The sequence below is a fragment of the Salmo salar genome, chromosome ssa11 (genome assembly GCF_905237065.1).
Source record: "Salmo salar chromosome ssa11, Ssal_v3.1, whole genome shotgun sequence".
Taxonomy (NCBI): Eukaryota; Metazoa; Chordata; class Actinopteri; order Salmoniformes; family Salmonidae; genus Salmo; species Salmo salar.
The window spans coordinates 24,379,036-24,403,394 of NC_059452.1; the positions used below are offsets into that span (position 1 = coordinate 24,379,036).

At 40.1% G+C, this 24,359-nt stretch overlaps 1 protein-coding gene across 1 annotated transcript; it reads left to right on the forward strand.

Annotated features, from left to right (window-relative positions):
• LOC106563529 (vesicular glutamate transporter 2.1) lies at window positions 1-24,095 on the forward strand. The gene is made up of 12 exons (XM_014129205.2): window positions 1-571; window positions 2,718-2,973; window positions 3,520-3,638; window positions 5,413-5,527; window positions 12,257-12,344; window positions 12,479-12,565; window positions 13,188-13,330; window positions 17,528-17,677; window positions 17,856-17,988; window positions 18,174-18,284; window positions 19,803-19,930; window positions 20,063-24,095. The coding sequence occupies exons 1-12, from the start codon at window positions 498-500 to the stop codon at window positions 20,402-20,404; spliced, it is 1,746 nt and encodes a 581-aa protein (XP_013984680.2). The 5' UTR covers window positions 1-497; the 3' UTR covers window positions 20,405-24,095.
• The last annotated feature ends 264 nt before the right edge of the window (window positions 24,096-24,359 follow it).

Genomic DNA, 24,359 nt, shown 5'->3' on the forward strand with positions numbered 1-24,359 from the left:
GTGCACGAGGCTGTCGCTGACCTTGGTTCTGAAAAGCCAGAGGTTCTCGCGACGTCAGAAAAACTGGCGCTCTCCACATGAGACGCGCAAGCCCAGCTCTGTGGTTTATAGAAGCAACTCCACACACCGCTAGTTCCCGCTTTTACTGGTTGTTTCTTGTTTTAAATGATATGGTTATCACCTTAGACGCTTCTAAGGTTTTTCTCTTTCGTTCGCTTTAGGAATGATCTGTTGATTTTCATTGCGATGGCATTGCATGCACTTGTACGTGAGGCGAACGATTAGTTTATATGGGGAATGGGGAATCAGAGCTCATCTGATTTCTCTCACATGTAGGCGTTTTTACAGCGATCGACGCGTGATAGGCTACAGATCTTGTCTGCTTTTCTAATCAAATAATCAGATACATCGCTTGCTCCACCGGTTTGTTCGGTCACATTGCACCGTAACATGAAGCTTAAACAGTAGACATTTTTTAGAAAAACATACATTTGGATATGGAATCCGTCAAGATGAGAGCCAAAGAGGGGATAAAGGAATTTGGGGCGAAGACCCTGGGACAGATGTACAAGTAGGTGTTGAAATTCTGTTTTATGTGCAGGCTAGTCCATGTTTAAACATAGGGCTGGTTATGATTTCTGTATTGTCAAGTGATAGGCCTACAATATGGTGGTGTAATATGGTGGTGTAATATGGTGGTGTAATATGTAACACCGAGAAGTCGGTTACTTTTATCTCAAACAGCTTGCAGTCATGGTCACGCCTCTAATAGACGTAGTGGGAAAATTATGCATAACCTCATGAAAGGGCAGGAAGGACCTTGATGCATGTGGAAAAGGTCAACAATACATTAATGCATTAAACAGATAGCTGTGAAAAGCATTTGCCGTGAACTAGCCTAGTATGTATGCGATTAGATACAAATCCACGGAGTGTTATCTTCGTTTGCAATTGGCTTGTGACCGGGTCCCTGTAATATTTGTAATATTTGACTGAAACCCTCCATCAACGACATGAGGTTATCTCTTCCATTATTTATGGGTTGGGTATCGATTTATTGCTAGTAGCCTAAACGTCTAACTGATTTGTCTTGCTAAGTGGCAAGGGCTTCATGCATCAAAGCTGGGACCGACAGACTGAAAAACAGCTTCTATCTCAAGGCCATCAGACTGTTAAACAGCCATCACTAACTCAGAGAGGCTGCTGCCTACATTGAGACCCAATCACTGGACACTTTAATAAATTGATCACTAGTCACTTTAAACAATGCCACTTGAAATAATGCCACTTTAATAATGTTTACATATCTTACATTACTCATATCACATGTATTTAATGTATTTTAAACCGTTTATTGCACCTGGCCTATGCCGCTCGGTTATCGCTCATCCATATACTTATATGTACATATTCTCATTAACCCCTTTAGATTTGTGTGAATTAGTTAGTTGTTTGGGAATTGTTAGATTACTTGTTAGATATTACTGCACTGTCGGAACTAGAAGCACAAGCATTTCGCTACACTCGCATTAACATCTGCTAATCATGTGTATGTGACAAATACATTTTGACATCTATTCTGATGCTTGTAGTTGCAGCCTAATGTCAATCAATGTATTGTTGAAGCTCTAATTGAATCTATTTCGTTTTGGTTTGGATTTTTTTTCGATTCATTGTTGTTTCCTTCGATAGGCCTATTTGGATTCCAAGTCCCATTTTAAACTTAGGTTGTATGAAATAACAGTTGTATGTTGTTGCGTTAAAAATATGTATTTTTCGTTGGGCATAACGAAATGATCACATTAATGTGGTTCATGTAAATTACACATTATGTGCAATAGTTTTGATATTCCAAATGTATGTTCTAAACAGGAGTGCAAAAGTAGCTATCGTCATTGTTATAGTGCCGTTGTGAATAAGATAGAGAGTTCTTGTAATTTTTTCCTTATGCCGATTTTACATAATTGTTTTAGCTATAGGCCTAATACTGTAACTGTAGCCTAAGCTTTATTTGGGCTTATTTTGGCAAACGAATTAATTGTGCATATGGCCAATAATGCATTTGAAACCGCAGGGTGAATGTTTGCCTGGAGAGATGAGCAACTGCCCAATCCGTGAATGCAAATGAGGGTGAAGGTGAGCGGTTGCTGCAATGCGGTGGACGCATCTTCATTCGCTTCTTGCTCCAATGTACGATGCTTTTTTTGGCATTCGATGAAATTGAACCTGGTGCCGCTAACATACAGCGCTATTTTCTATTAATAGTTGTTCAATTACCTTGCTAAAGTAGACTTTTCGTTTAATGAAAAAAACGAATACATTTTCTGGATCATGTTGGTTTTCATTCATCAAATAGCGCCCCCAGTCGTTGGGGCGAATACACTATCCTCATAAAACAGCGGATCGAATAGGCATAGATATTTAATGTAGACCTAGATAACCTAATAAAATGATGTTTCAGTACGCTATCCGAAGAAGATGGTTTTAAAATATAAATTAGTCTCCTTCCTTATTTTCAATAACTTTTACATTTCAAAGATTTTTATTGGACATGATGCAGGCTATATTTTGAAGGCTGCAGACTACAACATATAGCCCTGTATAGGTCTATCATTTAACTTAATTACAGGCCTGAATTTTTTCTACACTAAAATGTCTTTATTATTCATAACATTTTCCGACGAAATTGGATGACTTTTTTATCTGTCTGTTTGAAGGGTGATGGAGAAGCGACAGGGAACTGGTGAAGTTATCGAACTAACAGAGGATGGCAGGCCCTCTGAGGCCCCGGAGAAGAAAGCACCTCTGTGTGACTGCACGTGTTTTGGGCTGCCCCGCCGATACATCATCGCCATCATGAGCGGTCTAGGCTTCTGTATCTCCTTCGGCATCCGATGCAACCTGGGCGTGGCCATCGTGGGAATGGTCAACAACAGCACTATTCACAAAGATGGGAAGATCATCATCACAGAGGTGTGTGTGGTGCACACTTTACTGACGTCGCCATCGTGTCACCGCCCTCCCTAATTTGTCGTCCCTATAAATAATCCAGATGTTGGAGGTCTCCTAATCTTCTTACACTTGACTTGACCTTATATTGAAAATAAAAAATAAGCAAAGGCAGATACAGAACATTTACCTTCATGTATTGGTTTCACAGCGAGATTCATTTTGTTCCATGCTTTTTCAATGCAGCCATATGCCACAGCCATATGCCACAACCATAAACTATTGTATTCCATAATAACACAGCATTTAGCATGTGTATCCTACACATCGTGTACCGTATATGATAGTAATGATTATAGCTCACATTTCTGCTACTCACTATATCCCTATTTCCTGTTCTGATATGAGACCGTAGGCTTTGGTTATTAAGGTTATTATACGGCTTTATACGTTTTGTGAATTATTGTATTGAATTATAATGGAATTATATATGTGAAGAGGATTTATTACGATGTTCCATCGATTGTGTATTGTTTAATTTATTGTCTTTGTTTTTATTTCACTGGACAGAAAGCAAAGTTCAACTGGGACCCAGAGACAGTCGGTATGATCCATGGTTCGTTTTTCTGGGGCTATATAGTGACGCAGATCCCGGGAGGGTACATATGCTCGAGACTGGCAGCTAACAGGTAGGCCTACATTCATTATTTATTTTTACAAAAGTTCGTATTCCTTCTCACATTCTCAAATGCGATGTATTCGTTATTATTCAATTGGTTACTAAAATGCATCACTATGCAATGAACGACTCTCAAGAAAAAAATGAAAATAGGTCTGATTTATTTTAGTCATCAAGAGATGTACACAATACGTAACTTCCGAGCAACTGTGATGATGACGTAGATGTAGATTACTGAGGCCTGGATTTATTATCGGTTTTCAACTTGTCATTATCACACCTTTTCCCGTCAGAATAAATTGTGTGATGAACGAATTTTCAAACAAAATCAACATTTTAATGGTCTGAAAATGTTGCAGACACAATGGCATCCCATTAATGGGACGTTTCAAATCTTTATGACAATTCGGCCGTTATTGTAAATGAGAGGGAGGATTTGCAGGCCTGTATTGCGACCCAAGGTTTAACAGACAGTAGGCCTAGTAACCAGTGTGACTGCAATGGAGAAGGCCATTAATGGCTAATTCATTTGGGAGGGAGCGACAGCCGCTGACGCTGGCAGGGCTATTGAGATTTGACGGTGTCGCTCCGGTCCACAGGGCTTTCTGCCACCTGTTAATGAGGTCCCCGGGGGGAGCCGTGTCTAACTTGCTGCATTCTGGGGGCATGGCGACCAGCCCGATCCTCGTCGCCAAAGACTTACTCACGCTCATATGCACGGTGCACACTAAACATGGCTTATAAATAAGGTTTAGGCCTAGCTTACATGAGGCATGAGCAGCATTTAAATATAAGATATTATAATAGGAAATCTAGGTTCAATTACTATATATTTTAGTGGGTCTTTGGGCCACTGTTCATAATAGTATTGTCCATAATTGGTGATCGCAATTTATACCCTGAATATACACGAAGAAAAACAATCAATTTGGCATCATAGTATGTTTTGTTGAGTATATACAATATTATTATTTGTTGAGCGGGCTATTTAAATATATACGATGTATTACATTTGTATAATGTAGTTTAATGTATAACATGTTTATTGTCTATATGCTTTCTTGATTGACATTGAGATGTAATCGAATCAACCTGTCTCGTGCCAGAGAGTTGCCTCAATCGGATTAGAGTTGCCCCCCGCGTGCGGGTGGGAGGGGCGGGGTCTTCGGGTGTTTACAAGACGTGACAAAAAAAAAAAAAATACCATGTTTCGTGTTATTCATTAGGGATTGCCTCCACTGGCTCAGCTGCGCTCAAACCAATGCCGTCTGCTGTCGGCACTCCCGGTCATCACGCTTTCATTTATTTCTCCAATTGAATTATTGCTATCTAACGTAAATGAGAAGTTAACGGTGCACTAGCCAATGCTTGACATGAAAAAATCTAAGTCTTAAATATTTGAATTATGCAAGAAAATTATACATATATATATTGGACGTAAAATTGGCCATTTGATTAGAAGAAGAACAGCAGGCCGAATATACTAACTCCATTTCGATAGTAAGCCAGTAAATGAGTGTGGAATGTGATATGTTCGATGGGTCCCTGCTGAATTTAGCCCGGATGGCTATAAAACCATCTGAGATTAATAAATTAAACATAAAGTCAATGAGAGGCCTAGGCCTAAGCTATTTCTGTTTCCCGCTTTGAAGAATAAATTGGCCAAGACATAAATACAGCTTAAATAAATCACTAGGCCTACTGGACACATTGTTTATCAAAATGATGTATAGGCCTACGACATACGATATATGCAAATGTATATATATTTCTGTTTCGTTTAGGGTTTTCGGTCTAGCCATTTTCCTTACCTCGACGCTCAATATGTTAATCCCCTCCGCGGCACGGACGCATTATGGATTGGTCATCTTTGTGAGGATATTGCAAGGGCTGGTGGAGGTAAGGAGTTCTTTAAATCAAAAGTCACATTTTTTGAGAGATATTTTTTTATATGCACATTGTAATTAAGATTGAGTAAGCCTATCCTGTCAATAGCAGAGTTTTTGAAAATAGCCAGTTTTCCTTTGTGGCATTTAAATTATGATTAGGCTACAGTAAGTCAGAGGCAATGGAATAGAGACAGTACAACAACCAGAATGCACCCTGGGAAATGTGAGACTGTTGTATTGATCTGCAGCTGGGGTTTTGTTGTGGGAGAGTCCCCTCCTCTGTCTGTTCTAAAAAATATGTTATACGTTTCTTACACAAAAATGAACTGTTGTTGTACAGGCTCTGGTCTTGTCCCATCTTGATTACTGTCCGGTAATATGGTCAAGTGCAGAAAAGAAAGACCTAGTAAAGCTGCAGCTGGCTCAAAACAGAGCAGCACACCTTGCCCTTAACTGCACATGCCAGTCTTTCCTGGTTGACGGTTGATGAGAGATTAACTGCTGATTAACAGATGAAAATTCCAGATTGTCTGCATAATCAAATAACATACAGCTCAGACACCCATACATACCCCACAGGACATGCCACCAGGGGTCTCTTCACAGTCCCCAAGTCCAAACGAATTGACGGCAAAGCACAGTATTATACAGAGCCATGATCGCATGGAACTCCCTTCCATCTCCAATTACTCAAGCAAACAACAAAATGACCTTAAAACACACACACAAACACACACGCACACACACACACACACACGCACGCACGCACGCACGCACACACACACACGCACGCACGCGCACACACACGCACGCACACACACACACACACACACACACTATCACACTCTAACATACACAATCTACACACACATTATTCTTTAGTTGTATTGTTTATATATATTTTTATTTTAAATTTGTGACTGTTCTTTTCTATCAGTGTATCAGTGTTTTCCCACTGGGCACAGATGGCAATTTAACATCGATTCCTTGATGGTTCAATGTAATTTCATTGAAATGACGAGGAAACAAAGTTGATTCAACCAGTGTGTGCCCAGTGAGTTGTTACATGACATGTTTTATGTTTTTGTGTGGGCCCCAGGAAGAATAGCTGCTGCTTCGGCAAAAGCTAATAGGGATCCGAATAAACCAATAAACCTGCTGAAACATATCTGCTCTGCTCTACTCTAGTAACATATCTGCTCTGCTCTGCTCTAGTAACACCACAGTTAGGAAAATGCTGGCCAGAATCATATTCCCAAAGACAATGTGCTGATATATCAGCAGCTCATGAATCCACTGTCCAGTAGGCATAGTGAAACAGAGATGTTGGCAGCGGCTGCCTTGTACAGTAAAACATGATGCCATGTTGATACTGAAGGGCAGGCTACATTCACAGTCTCATAATAAAACACATCCAGCTAAACCGATCAGATGTGGAAAAAGTACTCAAAGGTCATACTTGAGTAAAAGTAAAGATACCTTAATATTTTAAACGAGTCAAGTAAAAGTGAAAGTCACCCAGTAAAATGCTACTTGAGTCCACCAGATGTGAGACAGTAGGGATGACCAGGGACGTTCTCTTGATAAGTGTGTGAATTTGACCTTTTTCCTCTACTGCTAAGCATTCAAACTGCAACTAGTCCTTTTGGGTGTCAGGCAAAATGTTTGGAGTAAAAAGTACATACTTTTCTTTATGAATGTAGAGAATTAAAAGTAAAAGTTGTCAAAAATATAAATAGTAAAGTCAAGTACAGATTCCCCAAAAACGACTTATGTAGTACTTTAAAGTATTTTTACTTAAGTACTTTACACCGATACACCATCCTGGCACCAGCCAACCATTGAGAAGCATTTTGAACACCATAGATGGAATTTTAGAATAATACTTTATTGTCCATTATCTTGCAGAGAATGGAAATGTGTATTTATTCTCACAAACCTGACTCATTACTAACTACTTTCAATGCAATAATTCTCTTAAAATAATTGTCTATAGGCTGTGTTGGCTGCGAGTGATAGAAATAGGGTTCAAATGAATGTCTTGTGATAATGAATGGTGTAATTCAATAACAACAGCACATTTATGTGTTTGGCATTGATGGCTGAGGTGAGACTGGGCCAGTAGCTCCCATCTGGGCACACACTGGTTGAATCAATGTTGTTACCACGTCATTTCAATGAAATTACATTGAATCAACGTTGTTTCCACGTCATTTCAATGAAATGTGGAACGTGGAATAGACATTGAATTGACGTCTGTGCCCAGTGGGTCCTTGATTTGAATGAGCCATCAGGTGACAAAGGCTGATGGCTGGTTATGTATTGGTTATGTATTGTTTTTGTCTCTGTAAGGAAAAGCTTCAGTGTTTTGGGTATATTCAGTAAATAGAGCAATATTAATTAAGTTTGGAGTGGTACACATTCCATGAGCTTCCAGGAGGACCTAAAAGTGATTCATATATAGTGATCTCAGATCAGTCCAGTGGATAGCTAGGATAAATCTCCTCCTAGCATGTCCATGCAGATTGCATTTTGAAATAGCACACTCTGTTCCAATTAGCAGCTAATGAACATTTAATGGCAGCAGCATTGTCAGTGTTATGAGAGGCTCATCAGTTAGCTCAGAGCACTGCGTCTCTTATTAATGTTAATCAAAAAGGCAATGAAGAGAGTATGTTGGTTTTTGTTTGTGATCATATTTGATTTACAACCATGGCAGCTCATATCTAGTAGTATCATCTCTTGTGATTGTCAGCTCAGTGCAGGCAAATCTATTATCAGTATGTCTTATGTTTACAATTTCTCCCATTATTCTGTGACAATCTGTTTGAAACCATCTGTTTGAATAACAAGTTCCCTACATTTGTGTGTGTCAAATCGGAGGGCTTGTTGTCCGGGCCTCTGGTAGTCTCTATGGGGGTGCCACAGGGTTCAATTCTTGGGCCGACTCTTTTCTCTGTATATATCAATGATGGCGCTCTTGCTGCTGGTGAGTCTCTGATCCACCTCTACGCAGACGACACCATTCTGTATACTTCTGGCCCTTCTTTGGACACTGTGTTAACTACCCTCCAGACGAGCTTCAATGCCATACAACTCTCCTTCTGTGGCCTCCAACTGCTCTTAAATACAAGTAAAACTAAATGCATGCTCTTCAACCGATCGCTGCCTGCACCTGCCCGCCCGTCCAGCATCACTAGTCTGGTGCAGTAGTGACTCAGACTCTGACTTAGAATATGTGGACAACTACAAATACCTAGGTGTCTGGTTAGACTGTAAACTCTCCTTCCAGACTCACATCAAACATCTCCAATCCAAAGTAAAACCTAGAATTGGCTTTCTATTTCGCAAAACAAAGCATCTTTCACTCATGCGGCCAAACATACCCTCGTAAAACTGACCATCCTTCCGATCCTCGACTTCGGCGATGTCATTTACAAAATAGCCTCCAACACTCTACTCAGCAAATTGGATGCTGTCTATCACAGTGCCATCTGTTTTGTCACCAAAGCCCCATATACTACCCACCACTGCGACCTGTACGCTCTCGTTGGCTGGCCCTCGCTTCATACTCGTTGCCAAACCCACTGGCTCCAGGTCATCTACAAGACCCTGCTCAGTAAAGTTCCCCCTTATCTCAGCTCACTGGTCACCATAGCAGCACCAACCTGTAGCACGCGCTCCAGCAGGTATATCTCTCTGGTCACCCCCAAAGCCAATTCCTCCTTCGGCCGCCTCTCCTTCCAGTTCTCTGCTGCCAATGACGGGAACGAACTACAAAAATCTCTAAAACTGGAAACACTTATCTCCCTCACTAGTTTTAAGCACCAGCTGTCAGAGCAGCTCACAGATTACTGCACCTGTACATAGCCCATCTATAATTTTGCCCAAACAACTACCTCTTCCCCTACTGTATTTATTTATTTATTTATTTATTTTGCTCCTTTGCACCCCATTATTTCTATTTCTACATTGCACTTTCTTCCACTGCAAATCTACCATTCCAGTGTTTTACTTGCTATATTGTATTTACTTTGCCACCATGGCCTTTTTTTGCCTTTACCTCCCTTATTTCACCTAATTTGCTCACATTGTATATAGACTTATTTTTCTACTGTATTATTGACTGTATGTTTGTTTTACTCCATATGTAACTCTGTGTTGTTGTATGTGTCAAACTGCTTTACATTATCTTGGCCAGGTCACAATTGTAAATGAGAACTTGTTCTCAACTTGCCTACCTGGTTAAATAAAGGTGAAATAAAAATAGAATAAATAAACATTTAGTCTTTAAAATGGTTGTGTGCAACCTCATGTTTTTAAAAACATTTTTTTTATATGTATTAATCAGTTGGGCCAAAATGGGGGAGGTATTTGAAGGACATGTGAAGAAAGATTAGAAGACAAGGTTAAGATGACAAATGAATGTTGCATTTTACCTAATGAATCCAATAACAGGTGGTACTGTAACACGTTACACTATGTCTCAGCTAACCCGTTAAGGGTGATAGACTGTAACAAGGCTCAAGATTCAAGGCCTGCCCACTGGGCAAACACTGATTGAATCAACGTTGAATTGACGTCTGTGCCCAGTGGGTGGTTATTTCATGTTTACCTAATGAAACCCATAGCGGGTGGTAACACTAACAAAAGGCTAACAAGTATAAGAGATTACATGTTACCCCAGGAAAGGTAGCCTATTGGTTAGAGCGTTGGGCCAGTAACCGATTGGTCGCTGGTTCAAATACCTCAGCCGACAAGGTGTCAATGTGCCCTTTAGTCAGGCACTTAACCCTAATTTGCTCCAGGGGAGCCGTACTACTGGATGACCCTGTAAAACTGTACCTATCAGGTATATGTGACAAATAAAACATACAGTACTAGTCAAAAGACACACCTACTCATTCAAGGGTTTTTCTTTATTTTTTACTATTTTCTACATTGTAGAATAATAGTGAAAACATCAAGACTATGAAATAACACATATGGAATCATGTAGTAACCAAAAAAGTGTTCAACAAATCAAAATATATTTTACATTTTAGATTCTTCAAAGTAGCCACCCTTTGCCTTGATGACAGCTTTGCACACTATTGGCATTCTCTCAATCAGCTTCATGAGGTAGTCACCTGGAATGCATTTCAATTAACAGGTGTGCCTTGTTAAAAGTGTATTTATGGAATTTCTTTCCTTCTTAATGTGTTTAAGCCAATCAGTTGTGTTGTGACAAGGTAGGGGTGTTATACAGAATATAGCCCTATTTGGTAAAATACCAAGTCCATATTATGGCAAGAACAGCTCAAATAAGCAAAGAGAAACAACAGTCCATCATCACTATAAGACATGAAGGTCAGTCAGTGCGGAAAATCTCAAGAACTTTGAAAGTTTCCTTGAGTGCAGTCACAAAAACCATCAAGCGCTATGATGAAACTGGCTCTCATGATGACCACAGGAAAGGAAGACTCAGAGTTACCTCTGCTGCAGAGGATACGTTCATTAGAGTTACCAGCCTCAGAAATTGCAGCCCAAATAAATGCTTCACAGAGTTCAAGTAACACACTTGCGTGGGCCAAGAAACACGAGCAATGGACATTAGACTGGTGGAAATCTGTCCTTTGGTCTGATGAGTCCAAATGTAAGATTTTTGGTTCCAACTTCTGTGCTTTGTCAGATGCTGAGTAGGTGAACGGATGATCTCTGCATGTTTAGTTCCCACCATGAAGCATCGAGGAGGAGGTGTGATGGTGTGGGGGTGCTTTGCTGGTGACACTGTGATTTATTTAGAATTCAAGGCACACTTCACCAGCATGGCTACCACAGAGTGAAGGAAAAGCAGCCAACAAGTGCTCAGCATATGTGGGAACTGGTTGAGAGAATGCCAAGAGTGTGCCAAGCTGTCATCAAAGCAAAGGGTGGCTACATTGAAGAATCTCAAATATAAAATATATTTTGATTTGTTTAACACTTTTTTGTTACTACATGATCACATATGTGTTATTTCATAGTTTTGATGTCTTCACTATTATTCTACAATGTAGAAAATAGGAAAAATAAAGAAAAACCTTTGAATGAGTAGGTGTGTCCAAACTTTTGACTGATACTGTATATTTAAAAGAATATATTAGATTTTTTTTTAACCCAGTGTGTGTGGTAACTGTAAAAAGTCTATACTTAGCTTTACCCCAGGATATCAGTTATTAAGAGCTGTAACTATAGAAACAAGGTAGCTTTATTCACGTCAGGGGAATTTAGAGGAACAAGCTTGCTATATTCACATCATGGGAACTTAATGAAAAGTGTCAGCCTATTTGCAACGCACCTCCTTGTTATTGTATTTCCATTGTTGTGTGTTTCACCTGCATTCAGTAGTCTATGAATCACATGATTATGAAGGCATAAATGTATGAAAGCATGTAGACTTATTTACAATGTATGTAGTTCTGTCTTGTGATGTACTTGTGTACATGTATTTTGTCATGTTTTATGTTTTGTGTGGACTCCAGGAAGAGTAGCTGCTGCTTTAGCAGTAGCTAATGGGGATCCTAATAAAATGCTAAATACTAAATGTTAAGCAGTGTTGCTAGAATCCATTGCTATTGCCATAAGGAACAGGATGATCCGAATTTTCTGGCCATCTTATTCATTATAACTTAAGAATAATTGCAGCAGTATGATTTACTTTAAACCAGTTACCTACTCTTAGTTGCTCATGGTTCTGTGGTGTGTGTGACCTACCCAGGGAGTGACCTACCCAGCCTGCCATGGGATCTGGAGTAAGTGGGCTCCCCCTCTGGAGAGGAGTCGCCTGGCCACCACCTCCTTCTGTGGTAAATCCTCTTTTCAATAGTATCTTATCTGTCACACTATGGTAGTGAAGCAAGAGGTACAGTAGTTGTACTTCCTTTGTCTATTTAGATTTCCTTTTTCTTCTCATCCCCCTCTCTACCATTTCCTCTTACAGGTTCATATGCTGGTGCTGTCATAGCCATGCCTCTAGCAGGGATCCTGGTGCAGTACTCAGGCTGGTCCTCTGTGTTCTATCTCTACGGTAAGATAGAGTTCCATGGCGATGTTATAGCTTCCAAATGTAAAAAGCATGAGCTGATGCACACCCATCCTGAATAAGTCACTGCGTGCCGAAATGTTGGTTAGGTTTACCCACTCAATTGTTGGGAGCATATATAGAGTTTTCCACTTTCTTTCTATCTTTTTATATAGCTTCCAAATAATTTTTTTACATTTTTTTTAATCATCATCACATTCTAACCAACAACCTATTTTAAAATATTGAAAATATGTTGGGACATTTTAAAGCTGGTTGCTGATGCTTTCAGACCTCCAGACCATTGATTTCTTCCCAATGTTTTGGTGTGTCTGTTCTCCAATCATTTTCCATCTCTCCCTGGACTAGATGAATTTGGCCTTTCTGTCTGGGGTTTAGTCTATGGGGGATTTCTAAAAGATCAGGCTGCCTTTTAAGAATGTAATGTTATTGTATAGGCCAATCTAAGCTTTTCACATGTTCACATACAACAATGACACAATTAAAACACATTTACAATAGGGTTTCTGTAGCTTTGCTGCTTGGTTCCCTAATGACTAGAAGATATACATAATCCACCACCCATATTTTATTTATCCTGTGTAACAATCCCAATATCATTGTGCAGGGTGCTTTGGGATCTTCTGGTATATGTTCTGGATCCTTGTGTCCTATGAAAGTCCTGCTGTGCACCCTACCATCACCCAGGAGGAACGAGTCTACATAGAGGAGAGCATCGGGGAGAGTGCCAAGCTCATGGGCCCTGCTGAGGTGAGGGACAGGGCTTGAGGTTGGTTGAATAAAAGTTGTTTGAAGGGTTTCAAACAACTTTCACTCAACTAACCTCATGCCCTGCTTCTCTGTTTCAGTCAAATAATCCAAATCTGTGTGAAAGTTTGACAAAGTTTTTTAGTAGGCCATTATATTTTCTGAGTGATATTAGGCCAGTTCTCAAAGTCTTCAAAGTCCACTTCTCCTTAAATCGATTCCTATGATATTAAATTGGGAGATGATGCTATGCCCCACTTCCTACTCAGGCTTGTTTTGATCTCTGCTCCCCTGAGGCCTCATGCATTAAATGTGAGTATGTCCAAAATATACCACAAAGTGTGCATGCGCCGAATCTTGAGACAAAACTTGAGACAATGTGCTAACCTATCCGTAAACTTTAGACAATGTGCTAACCTATCCGTAAACTTTAGACAATGTGCTAACCTATCCGTAAACTTTAGACAATGTGCTAACCTATCCGTAAACTTTAGACCATGTGCTAACCTATTTGTAGACTTTAGACCATGTGCTAACCTGTCTGTAAACTTTAGACCATGTGCTAACCTATCCGTAAACTTTAGACCATGTGCTAACATATCCGTAAACTTTAGACAATGTGCTAACCTATCCGTAAACTTTAGACCATGTGCTAACCTATCCGTAAACTTTAGACCATGAGGATGCACATCTCTGAAAATCTATGTGTTTAATTTGATTAAATCTAACATATAGACATAGGAATCTTTTCCTATTTATTTTATTTTCATAACCATTGCAGAATAAATTCCTTACCTTTTCTTGCCATGACAGGTTCATATTCTTGAAGTAGCCATACATCAAATTACAATGAGCATTTCTCATTTAAGTGGACCTTGTAGCCTAGTAAATAGATAGGCTATATACAGTTGAAGTCGGAAGTTTGCATACACCTTAGCCAAATACATTTAAACTCAGTTTTTCACAATTCCTGACATTTAATCCTAGTAAAAATTCCCTTTCTTAGGTCAGTTAGGATCACCACTTTATTTTAAGAATGTGAAATGTCAGAATAATAGTAGAGAGAATTATTTCTTTCCGCTTTTATTTCTTTCATCACATTCCCAGTGGGTCAGAAGTTTACATACACTCAATTAGTATTTGGTAGCATTGCCTTTAAATTGGGTCCAACATTTCAGGTAGCATTCCACAAGCTTCCCACGATAAGTTGGGTGAATTTTGGCCCATTCCTCCTGACAGAGCTGGTGTAACTGAGTCAGGTTTGTAGGCCTCCTTGCTCGCACACAAAATTTCTATAGGATTGAGGTTAGGGCTTTGTGATGGCCACTCCAATACCTTGACTTTCTTGTCCTTAAGCCATTTTGCCACAACTTTGGAAGTATGCTTGGAGTCATTGTCCATTTGGAAGACCCATTTGCATCCAAGCTTTAACTTCCTGACTGATGTCTTGAGATGTTGCTTCAATATATCCACATAATTTTCCTTCGTCATGATGCCATCTATTTTGTGAAGTGCACCAGTCCCTCCTGCAGCAAAGCACCCCCACAACATGATGCTGCCACCCCCTTGCACCAAAGTACGTTCATCTCTAGGAGACAGAACGCGTCTCCTCCCTGAGCGGTATGACGACTGCATGGTCCCATGGTGTTTATACCTGCGTACTATTGTTTGTACAGATGAACGTGGTACCTTCAGGTGTTTGGAAATTGCTCCGAAGGATGAACCAGACTTGTGGAGGTCTTGGCTGAATTCTTTTGATTTTCCCAAGATGTCAAGCAAAGAGGCACTGAGTTTGAAGGTAGGCCTTCAAATACATTCACAGGTACACCTCCAATTGACTCAAATTATGTCAATTAGCCTATCAGAAGCATCTAAAGCCTTCCGACTTCAACTGTATATTTCAAGTTTTGCAATCCCATAGGCAGCACGGTTTATAATATATTTTAGAATTTAACAGGTAAACAGTTGATCTTTTACATTGAAGTAGGCCTATGTTGGCGACTGTAATACACAACATAATCTCAGGGCAATCTCTGACACTCTGACACTCTATTTAGTATGGTATGTTATGTTAGCCTCCTGTGACCCGGAAAAAATTGTTTGGAGTCTAAAAATATGGTTATTTATATTTTAATGTATGTGCAAAATTGTCCTCTGTACCGGTCATTAGGACTAAATATGACAAAATTGACGTTACAGTCAATGGGTAAAGTAGATGAAAACATAGTTGCGGCATGTGGGTGTCCACTATAGAGCACATTTTTTTATAAGCTCTTGTTTAGCTCTTATTTAATGTGAAAAAAATATTACAAGTCCTGACAACTCACTTAACTATTCCTGAGAAATCCACTTACTAGAAACAATTTGAATATCAAACTCACAAAAATGATAATTTATAATTACACACACTTCTTTTCAAATTACCATAAAATGTGTACATTTTGAACGGCATCCATTATTTTTAAGAACCAGGGAGATAAAGTTGTCACGGTCACACCCCCACATGTAATATCATTGAAAAGCCCATGATGTCCTCTCAAAGGGACAACAGGTCTTAATACAGTGGCTTGTATGGCCTTAGAGATACGGATCAAGAACTGATGAATTGCTGGGTCTCAGGAGGTTAGGTTTATTATGAATGGAATAGCGGTCGTACAATATTCTATGAATTAGAGGATGTATAGTATCATACATCTTACCCAGTCGTACAATAGCATACGAATTGGATGACGTAAGTTATCATACATCTTGAATGACGTATAGTATTGTACGTCTTGATCTGAGACCAGGTTGCTTGTTGCACCATAATAACAAAGGAGAAATATGGAGAGAATTTATGTTGGCGGTTAGGGGAACTAACGACAAAAAGTTAGGAGAACTAAAATGATAAAGTTTACGTGAATTTATGTAGCTGGTTAGGTGAATTGGGTTAAGGTTAGAATAAGGGTTAGGAGAAGGGTTAGCTAAAATACAAGAGTTGTCCCTGACGTGACTTGAACATGAAACTTTTGGATTGCTAGTCTGCCGCGGATTAAGATGTCAGCATGCTTCAATTTGGCTGGTGCTTAGCCAAGCTTGGCCAAGTGAACCGAACGAGTACTACTTTAAAAGTCCTTCGTTGAAAAATGAGAAAAAGCATCAGTAGTACTGTTTGTCCATTTGGAGATGCCATAGCCAGTATACGCTTCCTCAAAATAGTCAGAATTAATCTAAGATAACTCAAGAAATTGTCAATTATTTTCATAGTCGTGCAGTTTTGCATCTGACTAGGATGTTCGGTGCAGTATTTTTTCGCAGGAGGACGAGTCGTCTCTCGTTGAATGACAACAGACACTTTGGCTTCCAACTTTGGCTTGCCTGGAGAAAATGTTTTGTGTGCCCGAACAGCCGAAAAAACCCTTGCCAGTCCACAATGAAGAAAAAAGTCACAAAATGTAATCAAAATATATGCACAAACTGTTCCGAACTGTTTTGGCCCACCAATCCTCCCCGACCAACCTCCCTATTTTCGCTTATGTCCAAAGTAACTAGACCATTAGTAGGTATGATACAGTACGTCTTGGAGGTGCTCAGAAATTCGTAAAGTATATTGCATATGGCTCTGAGGCCAGGCTGATGTACTGCAATAGATGTGTTTTTTTTCGAGTAGACAATGTTTCAGAATTTGCGTGCAGACCATCGTAAAAAGGATTGGGGAAAAGTTGATGCAAAACATTGTTGAATTCAAACTTTCTGCTGACAGGTCAAAAACAATTTGCCATTGTTTTCTCTTTCAGAAACTGACAGTTCTTTTGCCAGCTACAGCATAAATTACTGCAAAAGATTAAAAGATTCTGCCAACACAGTAAATAGACCGGTAGCTTATGTAAAATATTTGACAGTATGGGTAGATACAGTATTGCTGTTTGATAGGAGCGTAACATCATAGCCTATTTCAACTCAGAGCCTATAGGAAGGCAGGACATAGAAACCCAATGATATAATGATAAACTAAATATTGAACAACAATTCGTCTTTTGCATAGACGTGTGGGCTGTAGCATTTAGCCTACTTTTAAATTGTTTCAAATATACAATAAATCTTGCAGAATGTGCAGACAGGCACTCTCTATAGGCTGCATGTATGTGTTTCTCTCTTTCTCACCCCTGCTACCCTTTCACCGGTAACTCATGTATTTCCCTCCCTTTTGCTCCATCGTAGAAATTTAAGACCCCCTGGAAAAAGTTCTTCACCTCCATGCCAGTCTACGCAATCATCGTGGCCAACTTCTGCAGAAGCTGGACCTTCTACCTACTGCTTATCAGTCAGCCGGCCTACTTTGAGGAGGTGTTTGGGTTTGAGATAAGCAAGGTGAGACCAGTGGAGCAATCCCAGGATAGGGCACCAGCTTAGCCAAACAGGATTTCTGGGGTATGGTACCTGAGGCCTAGGTGAGGGATGTGTGAAAATGTTGAGCTAGGCTCTAACTGACTTTAATACCTTTTAATACCTCTATGTGGATGTTGATTGCAACTGTTCCTGTCCTCAGGTTGGCATGGTGTCTGCCCTGCCCCACTTGGTGATGACAATCATTGTGCCCATTGGAGGGCAGTTGGCTGACTACCTACGCAGCAGGAACATACTATCTACCACTACAGTCAGGAAGATCATGAACTGTGGAGGTGAGAGAGCCCCTCCAGCACATTATGTACAATTATATCAAATATGTTTGATAGAATAGTAATGCTTTTACACTATCTGTATGATCGTGATACAATGACTTTTTGGGACTGTAATTAAATTGCAAATGTGATGGCCCATAGCCCCTGGGTTACTGTAGCATGTGTGTGACTGTCTGTCTCTGCAGGGTTTGGCATGGAGGCTACGCTGCTGCTGGTAGTGGGATTTTCCCACACCAAAGGGGTGGCTATTTCCTTCCTGGTCCTTGCTGTGGGCTTCAGTGGATTTGCCATATCAGGTCAGTGTCTGTTAAACACGTAGTATCAGAGAGTCTGCCAGTATAGATCACAGCTGCCTGTAGGATACTCCTCCCTTACTCTTTGTAGACAGAGAACAAATCTACCAACTACACCGTAGATTCTGTCTAGAATGGACACTATTTATTGCATGAATCTTGCCATGGAGGCAGAACTGAGTGATTTCCTCTAGATGGGCACATGAAAAATCGAAATTGGCTATATTGTAAAAATTCAAGAAAACACAACATAGCTTTTTGGTCTTAATTTAAGGTTAGGCATTAGGGTTAGCAGTGTGGTTAGGGTTAGGGTGAGATTTAAAATCAGATTTTATGACTTTGTGGCCTTGCCAGCTAGTGACTACCCTGCAGAGCTGCCTCCAGAACAAGATTAATGATGAAAACTCCAACTTGCCTATTTATCGTTCAACAGCCACCGATGTGGTCTAAAAAGGACTTGCAATCAGCAATATCCAGCTACAAAGGGAACAGGGTTGATTTCTCACATTTCTCAAACATCTATTCCAGCTGGTGCTTGTGGCTGCAAGGCAGACCTTGGTTTTACTACTACTCATTTTTCTTGGGCTTTCTCCTGGAGTATTTAATAATTCAGCACAAGTCCCAGAGGAGCTGCCATACAGGCTGGCTGTGTGCAGCTACAGAGGACACTCAGTGTGGGGGAGGAGATTCGCTGGCTAGCTACTCCCTTTACAACAAGATGGCTGCATGGTGCTTTGTTTTTCATCGCAATTTCATTTCCATTACATTTATATTATGTTTGGGGTATTTCAGTAGTTTTGATACATCTGCGTACTAGTACTCCGTTAAGGGAGACGTGTTCTTCATTAAAGAAAAAAAGGTCATTACTAATGGTGGTTTTTATTACCGTAAGGGCTAGAGCCTATCAGATCTGCGCTAGCCGACACCCACATAGCGGTTGTTTTGACGGTGTCTGAGGTGGAACTGCGTTAGAGCTGTCAAATCCATAAGCGGCTCCTTGCGTCAGCTTATCGCGGACACTGCCATTGGATGCAAATACGAAACTAACCGACTTCATAATCCAACTTTATAATTAGAAGTTCATGCAGCCGCGTTACAAGTTCAAACACTCGAATGCGTGATGTTTTATTGTCTGATAGGCTATAAATCTCCCCATCCAAATTAGCATTAAAACATGCATTAGCCTACACGTTCTATCAGCGTTTTGAACTTCTACCGCAGTGGGGATACTAAGGAAGGCAGTGGTTTGTGACACAACAGCAGCCACTCACTTATTTGTCAGTTCATACCGCAGTCACACCTCCAACAACAGTCGCTATGCAGATGTCAGCCAACGCCGGTTTACACTCGATCTGATTGAAACGAGGTCTAAGTTATAGTGAAATCAGTTAAACCACAAGAACTATAACCACTTGTTTTTTATTTAATCAAGTGCTAATCAATTGTTGTCTTAGAGATCTGTCTTACAGAGAGTAACTTCACACTGAAAACCTTGAATTTCATTCTGAACGTTCTTTTCAGGATTCAATGTCAATCACTTAGACATTGCTCCACGCTATGCCAGTATCCTTATGGGCATATCCAACGGTGTGGGCACTCTGTCTGGCATGGTATGCCCATTGATCGTAGGTGCCATGACAAAAAACAAGGTAAGACATTCTGTTACCCTTGGAAAGTCCATAAAACATTATGGTTAAACGTAGATTCATTATCGTCGGATAGAACTACAATTCTCTGTGACTTTGTATAAGACACTTTATATTCCATCTGTCCACATGAAGACTCGAGAAGAGTGGCAGTGGGTGTTCCTCATCGCTGCTCTGGTTCACTACGGGGGAGTCATCTTCTATGGCATCTTTGCCTCTGGAGAGAAGCAGCCGTGGGCCGACCCAGAGCTGACCAGCGATGAGAAGTGTGGCTTCATCGATGAGGATGAGTTGGCAGAGGAGACGGGCGACATCACCCAGAGTTACGGTGCCCTGGGCGGCGGTCCGGCCAAAACGTACGGTGCTACTACGCAGAACGGGGGCTGGGCTAACAGCTGGGATAAGAAGGAGGAGTTTGTCCAGGAAGAGGCAGAGGGAGGGCCGTATGGCTACAGGCAGGACCAGGACAACTCCTAGAGACAGCAGACTCACTGACCATCAAACGGTAGACTTATTTTGTATTGTTTACCAGTTTAGATGAAACGAGTCAAAAACCAAACAAAAAAGATAACAATCCATTGTTGTATGTTTGCACAAATTCAAATCAATATTTCAAAAGAAAAAATTTGTTCAAAAGATGATTTTATTGTACAAATAAAAAAAAGAATATAGCGATGTAGCACATCAAATTGGCAGATCTATTTGTAAATGTAATATGCATATAAATTATAGATATATGTATTTGGAGTGCAATTGTGTGTAAGTGTGAACCATTTCCACCTCATCAATCTGAGCTTCTTCATTCTGGAGAAGCCTGTTATGTACGATCAGACAAGATTTAACTGGCTTCCTGGATCATCATGCCTAACTGGTTCTTATTACAACTCCTCATGAGCCAGCCATCGCAGTGTAAAAGAAACATGTCACTGTAAAAAGGGGTCTTAACCAGGAATGAGACTATGTCTTAGGTTGTACAGTATCTCTTCTGAATGCACTGAAAGTAGTGTGTCCGTTTAATGCATAATCATTTTATTTTTTTATTATGTGTTTGTATAACTGTCTTTAACACAGAGGCATAAAGATACAATAACGTTTTGAAGAACGACATAACACTTTCGCTAGCTGATGTAAAAGTCTTAAGATGCATGAAAGAAAAAAAGGATGAAGCGTTGCTCACGTGTTTACAGTGCCGTTTTGAGAGCTTGGGACTATACGGTTCTATCTGCCTTTTTTTCAAAATGGAGTTAGTGACATAGCCTTGTTCTGTTCAATGTTCTCTACCTATATACCCCAATTCAAGTTAAGTTCAAAAGAATGCAAGATTAAAAATAACGGACACCATTCAAACCACTGAGGGTTCAGGAACTTTCAAGCCAATTATCTGTAATGAACACGACAGAGAGCTGGTTTCAAGCGCAGGGCGCAGTGTTGGTTTTTATTGCAAAGGACCACAGGAGGAGGCAGGTAGCTGGGTCCAGGGGCAGGCAGAAGGTCATACACAGGAGGAGGCAGGTAGCTGGGTCCAGGGGCAGGCAGGTGGTCATCCACAGGGGGTCCAACAAGGCAACAGTACAGGCAGGGAAAAGGCTAGTAACGTCGTCCAGGAGATCAGGCAATATGTAGATAACAGGAAATCCGATAGGCTAAAGTACAGGCAGGGAATAGGCAAAAGGCATCGTTAGTGAGGCAGGCAAAAACTATCATACACAGGAGGATTAACTTACGGGAAACCCAGCGCTCCGAATAGAAGTGTGTCACAAAACAAACAATACCTCACAATGATGGGGTGCAAAGAACTGAACTAAATAGTGTGTGATAATGACATACAGGTGTGTGAACAGGTGATCAGAATTCAGGTGATTGGGATCTGGAGAGTGAGCTGCGTTCAGGGGATCTATGTGTTTGAGAGTGTGAGTTGGAAGCAGACATTACATTATCTAAGAATCATCTTTTTGCAGATAGAACCTTATAGTCCCAAGCTCTCGATTTCATGCCTATAACAATGTTACATCTGTTGTTAAATGTTTATGTTTGGAGGTTACAAACATTCATAACTCAGTTATGTCATTCTTATGATCATTATGTCAGTTGTATTATCTGATCAATTCAAGTCATTTCAAGGCATTTCAATTCGATTTTTTTTTTTTTAAAGGTAAATGTTTGTCTGAGGTGACTAAAGAAATATAACTAAGAGCACATGGACAATATAAAGAAATGCTGCCTGGCACTATGAAGGGCCTGTGCAATGCAGAGAAAGACCAGCCAGCCGATCCAGAAGTAGCCAATCAGTATATCTACTGTACAGACAGTCCATCAGCAGGAGATATGTTTTGCTAATAAAAAGGGAACTTTTTTAGACTGGGATAGTGATCCAGATAGACAGTTGTTAAAGAAAACTATACCTTGCCAGTCCAGGAGGACAATTAGCCAAATTGGTGAGTGAGATTTATATTACGTCTACATGTAAAAACATTAGAGCATTACTGAATTAAAAAAACATGACAGTATAGCTGTTACTGCCTATGTAATGTATGTCACATTGAACGTTTACCATTCCTAAAAGAGTAGGTAGACAATCAAAAGAGCAGCAAGACATGATTTAGCCAGTGTGTATAGAGTGGGAATGACCAGTGTAGAGATACTGGGTTCCAGTCAATGATTTATATATACACTCGATGACTGACAGGGGCCTTGTTTAGAAGCCACCGTGCCTCCATCTTGGCACTCCCGCACATTGTAAATAAATATTTTGGAAGCTATAGAAATGTATTTATTATTGTCTACATTTGTTTTTGCCACATTTATTATATTTCAGAACATTTAATGAATACTTTTAAATTATATTATGTGAGCTAAACATTAAAATAAAAATATATTATAAAGAAATCCTTAAAAGTATAATTTTTTGAAAGTTCTAACGTTACTGTCCCCAATACAACAAGAACAAATACTTAAATACATGAAATTCTGTCCTATAAACATTTAATTAAAATACTGTAGAATTCCATTCATTCCAATGGAGGACTGCTCCTACTGGGGAGTGCCAATATGGCTGACCGGTGGCTTCAAAGCCTCTCATTGGCCAATACATAGCATCAGCAATCCAGGGTTAATATACACCATTGGTTTCAGTAGCGTGTCAGGGACCTAAACCTGCTTTTCACTGTCTGTCTGTGGAGACCTGAAGTCAGCACTTCACAATGTATTTATGGAAATGTATTTATGCATGGAACAAAGCCGTAGTCTAAATGTTTTAACATTTTATTTCTTTCACAAAATGTATTTTGTCTCTCAAACTGTTACTAATGTGTCAATTTCTTTGCACAATTAACCAAAGGTAACGTGTCAAGCTGGGTTTGAACAGGAGGGCTATATACTAAGGGAATTGCTGGACATTGTAGTGAAGGCCTCTGTAGGCCTCTCCAGGTGGCGCTAACCATACTCAGTGTACAAAGCAATAAATCCATGGTAACAGTTGTTGTCAACCATTGAAAAATGTAAAACACTAGCATATGTAACTAGAGCGTTTCTTTTACGTTTCAAGTCGTGTTTTTTGTGATATCAAATATAGAAAAGAACAAACACAAGTACTTGTAAAAATAAAACCTATGTAGTTAGAGTCCTCCACACAGCTCTTTGACATGCTGATAATGCAAGGAGTTTGTGAGGGGACTGCTCACCAGAAGAGAATGATACCCTGGGACATTCCTGTGACATGGATGATGTCCTTCTCCATATCTCTATGGTTCCACTCCTGTTGGTGTCTGCGCATCCGTTGTTGTTCTGTACAGTTTCCAGTGGTCGTTTTGGAGGGTGTGCTATTGTTCAGTTTTCTCTCTCTCTCTAAACCCTGTTGGTTTGATTGATGTGTGTTCTGCCAGTGGCTGGACCCTTATTTCCCCCTTAACCATCTCTCTCTAACTACCTAAACCCCTTCCACTGTTGCAATATTCAATGACGTGAAGATTGTCTGTAAAGGTGATCTAACATTTACAAAAATGGCAGATGTATAACATGAAGTAACGGTACCTTCTTCCTGTTTTGTGCCTCTGAGTGAAGTTACAGTGTGATTCTATGGCTTATTTTGCTGTGTCAATGGAGAGATTTGTTGATGTCAAAATGAAATGCTCTATATATCCATTTTATAAAAAAACGAATGAACAAAACATAACTTGTGTCTGTATTTGTGTGAACACATCCACAATCATACAGCTCAGTCAGTGACGTCTGTATAGGCAGATGAAGAAGCCTGGCTTTAAGTCCAACTGCGGTATTTAGGATACCAAAGGAAAAAGTGGCAAATGTGTCTGACTACTAACGTTGGTACAGTGGACCTTCAGAGTTACAAGCTTGCTCCAGAGCACCCTCTCTCCCAGAGAATTTGCTTTATGGTATACCTTACATGATGTCTGCGAAAGACCAGAGTCCGTCT

Excerpts from the sequence above, each read along its gene's own strand:
- LOC106563529 (XM_014129205.2), top strand. The coding sequence starts at position 498 with ATGGAATCCGTCAAGATGAGAGCCAAAGAGGGGATAAAGGAATTTGGG. Across the intron at positions 3,639-5,412 it reads TCGAGACTGGCAGCTAACAG|GGTTTTCGGTCTAGCCATTT; the intron begins GTAGGCCTACAT and ends TGTTTCGTTTAG. Across the intron at positions 12,566-13,187 it reads CTCTGTGTTCTATCTCTACG|GGTGCTTTGGGATCTTCTGG; the intron begins GTAAGATAGAGT and ends ATCATTGTGCAG.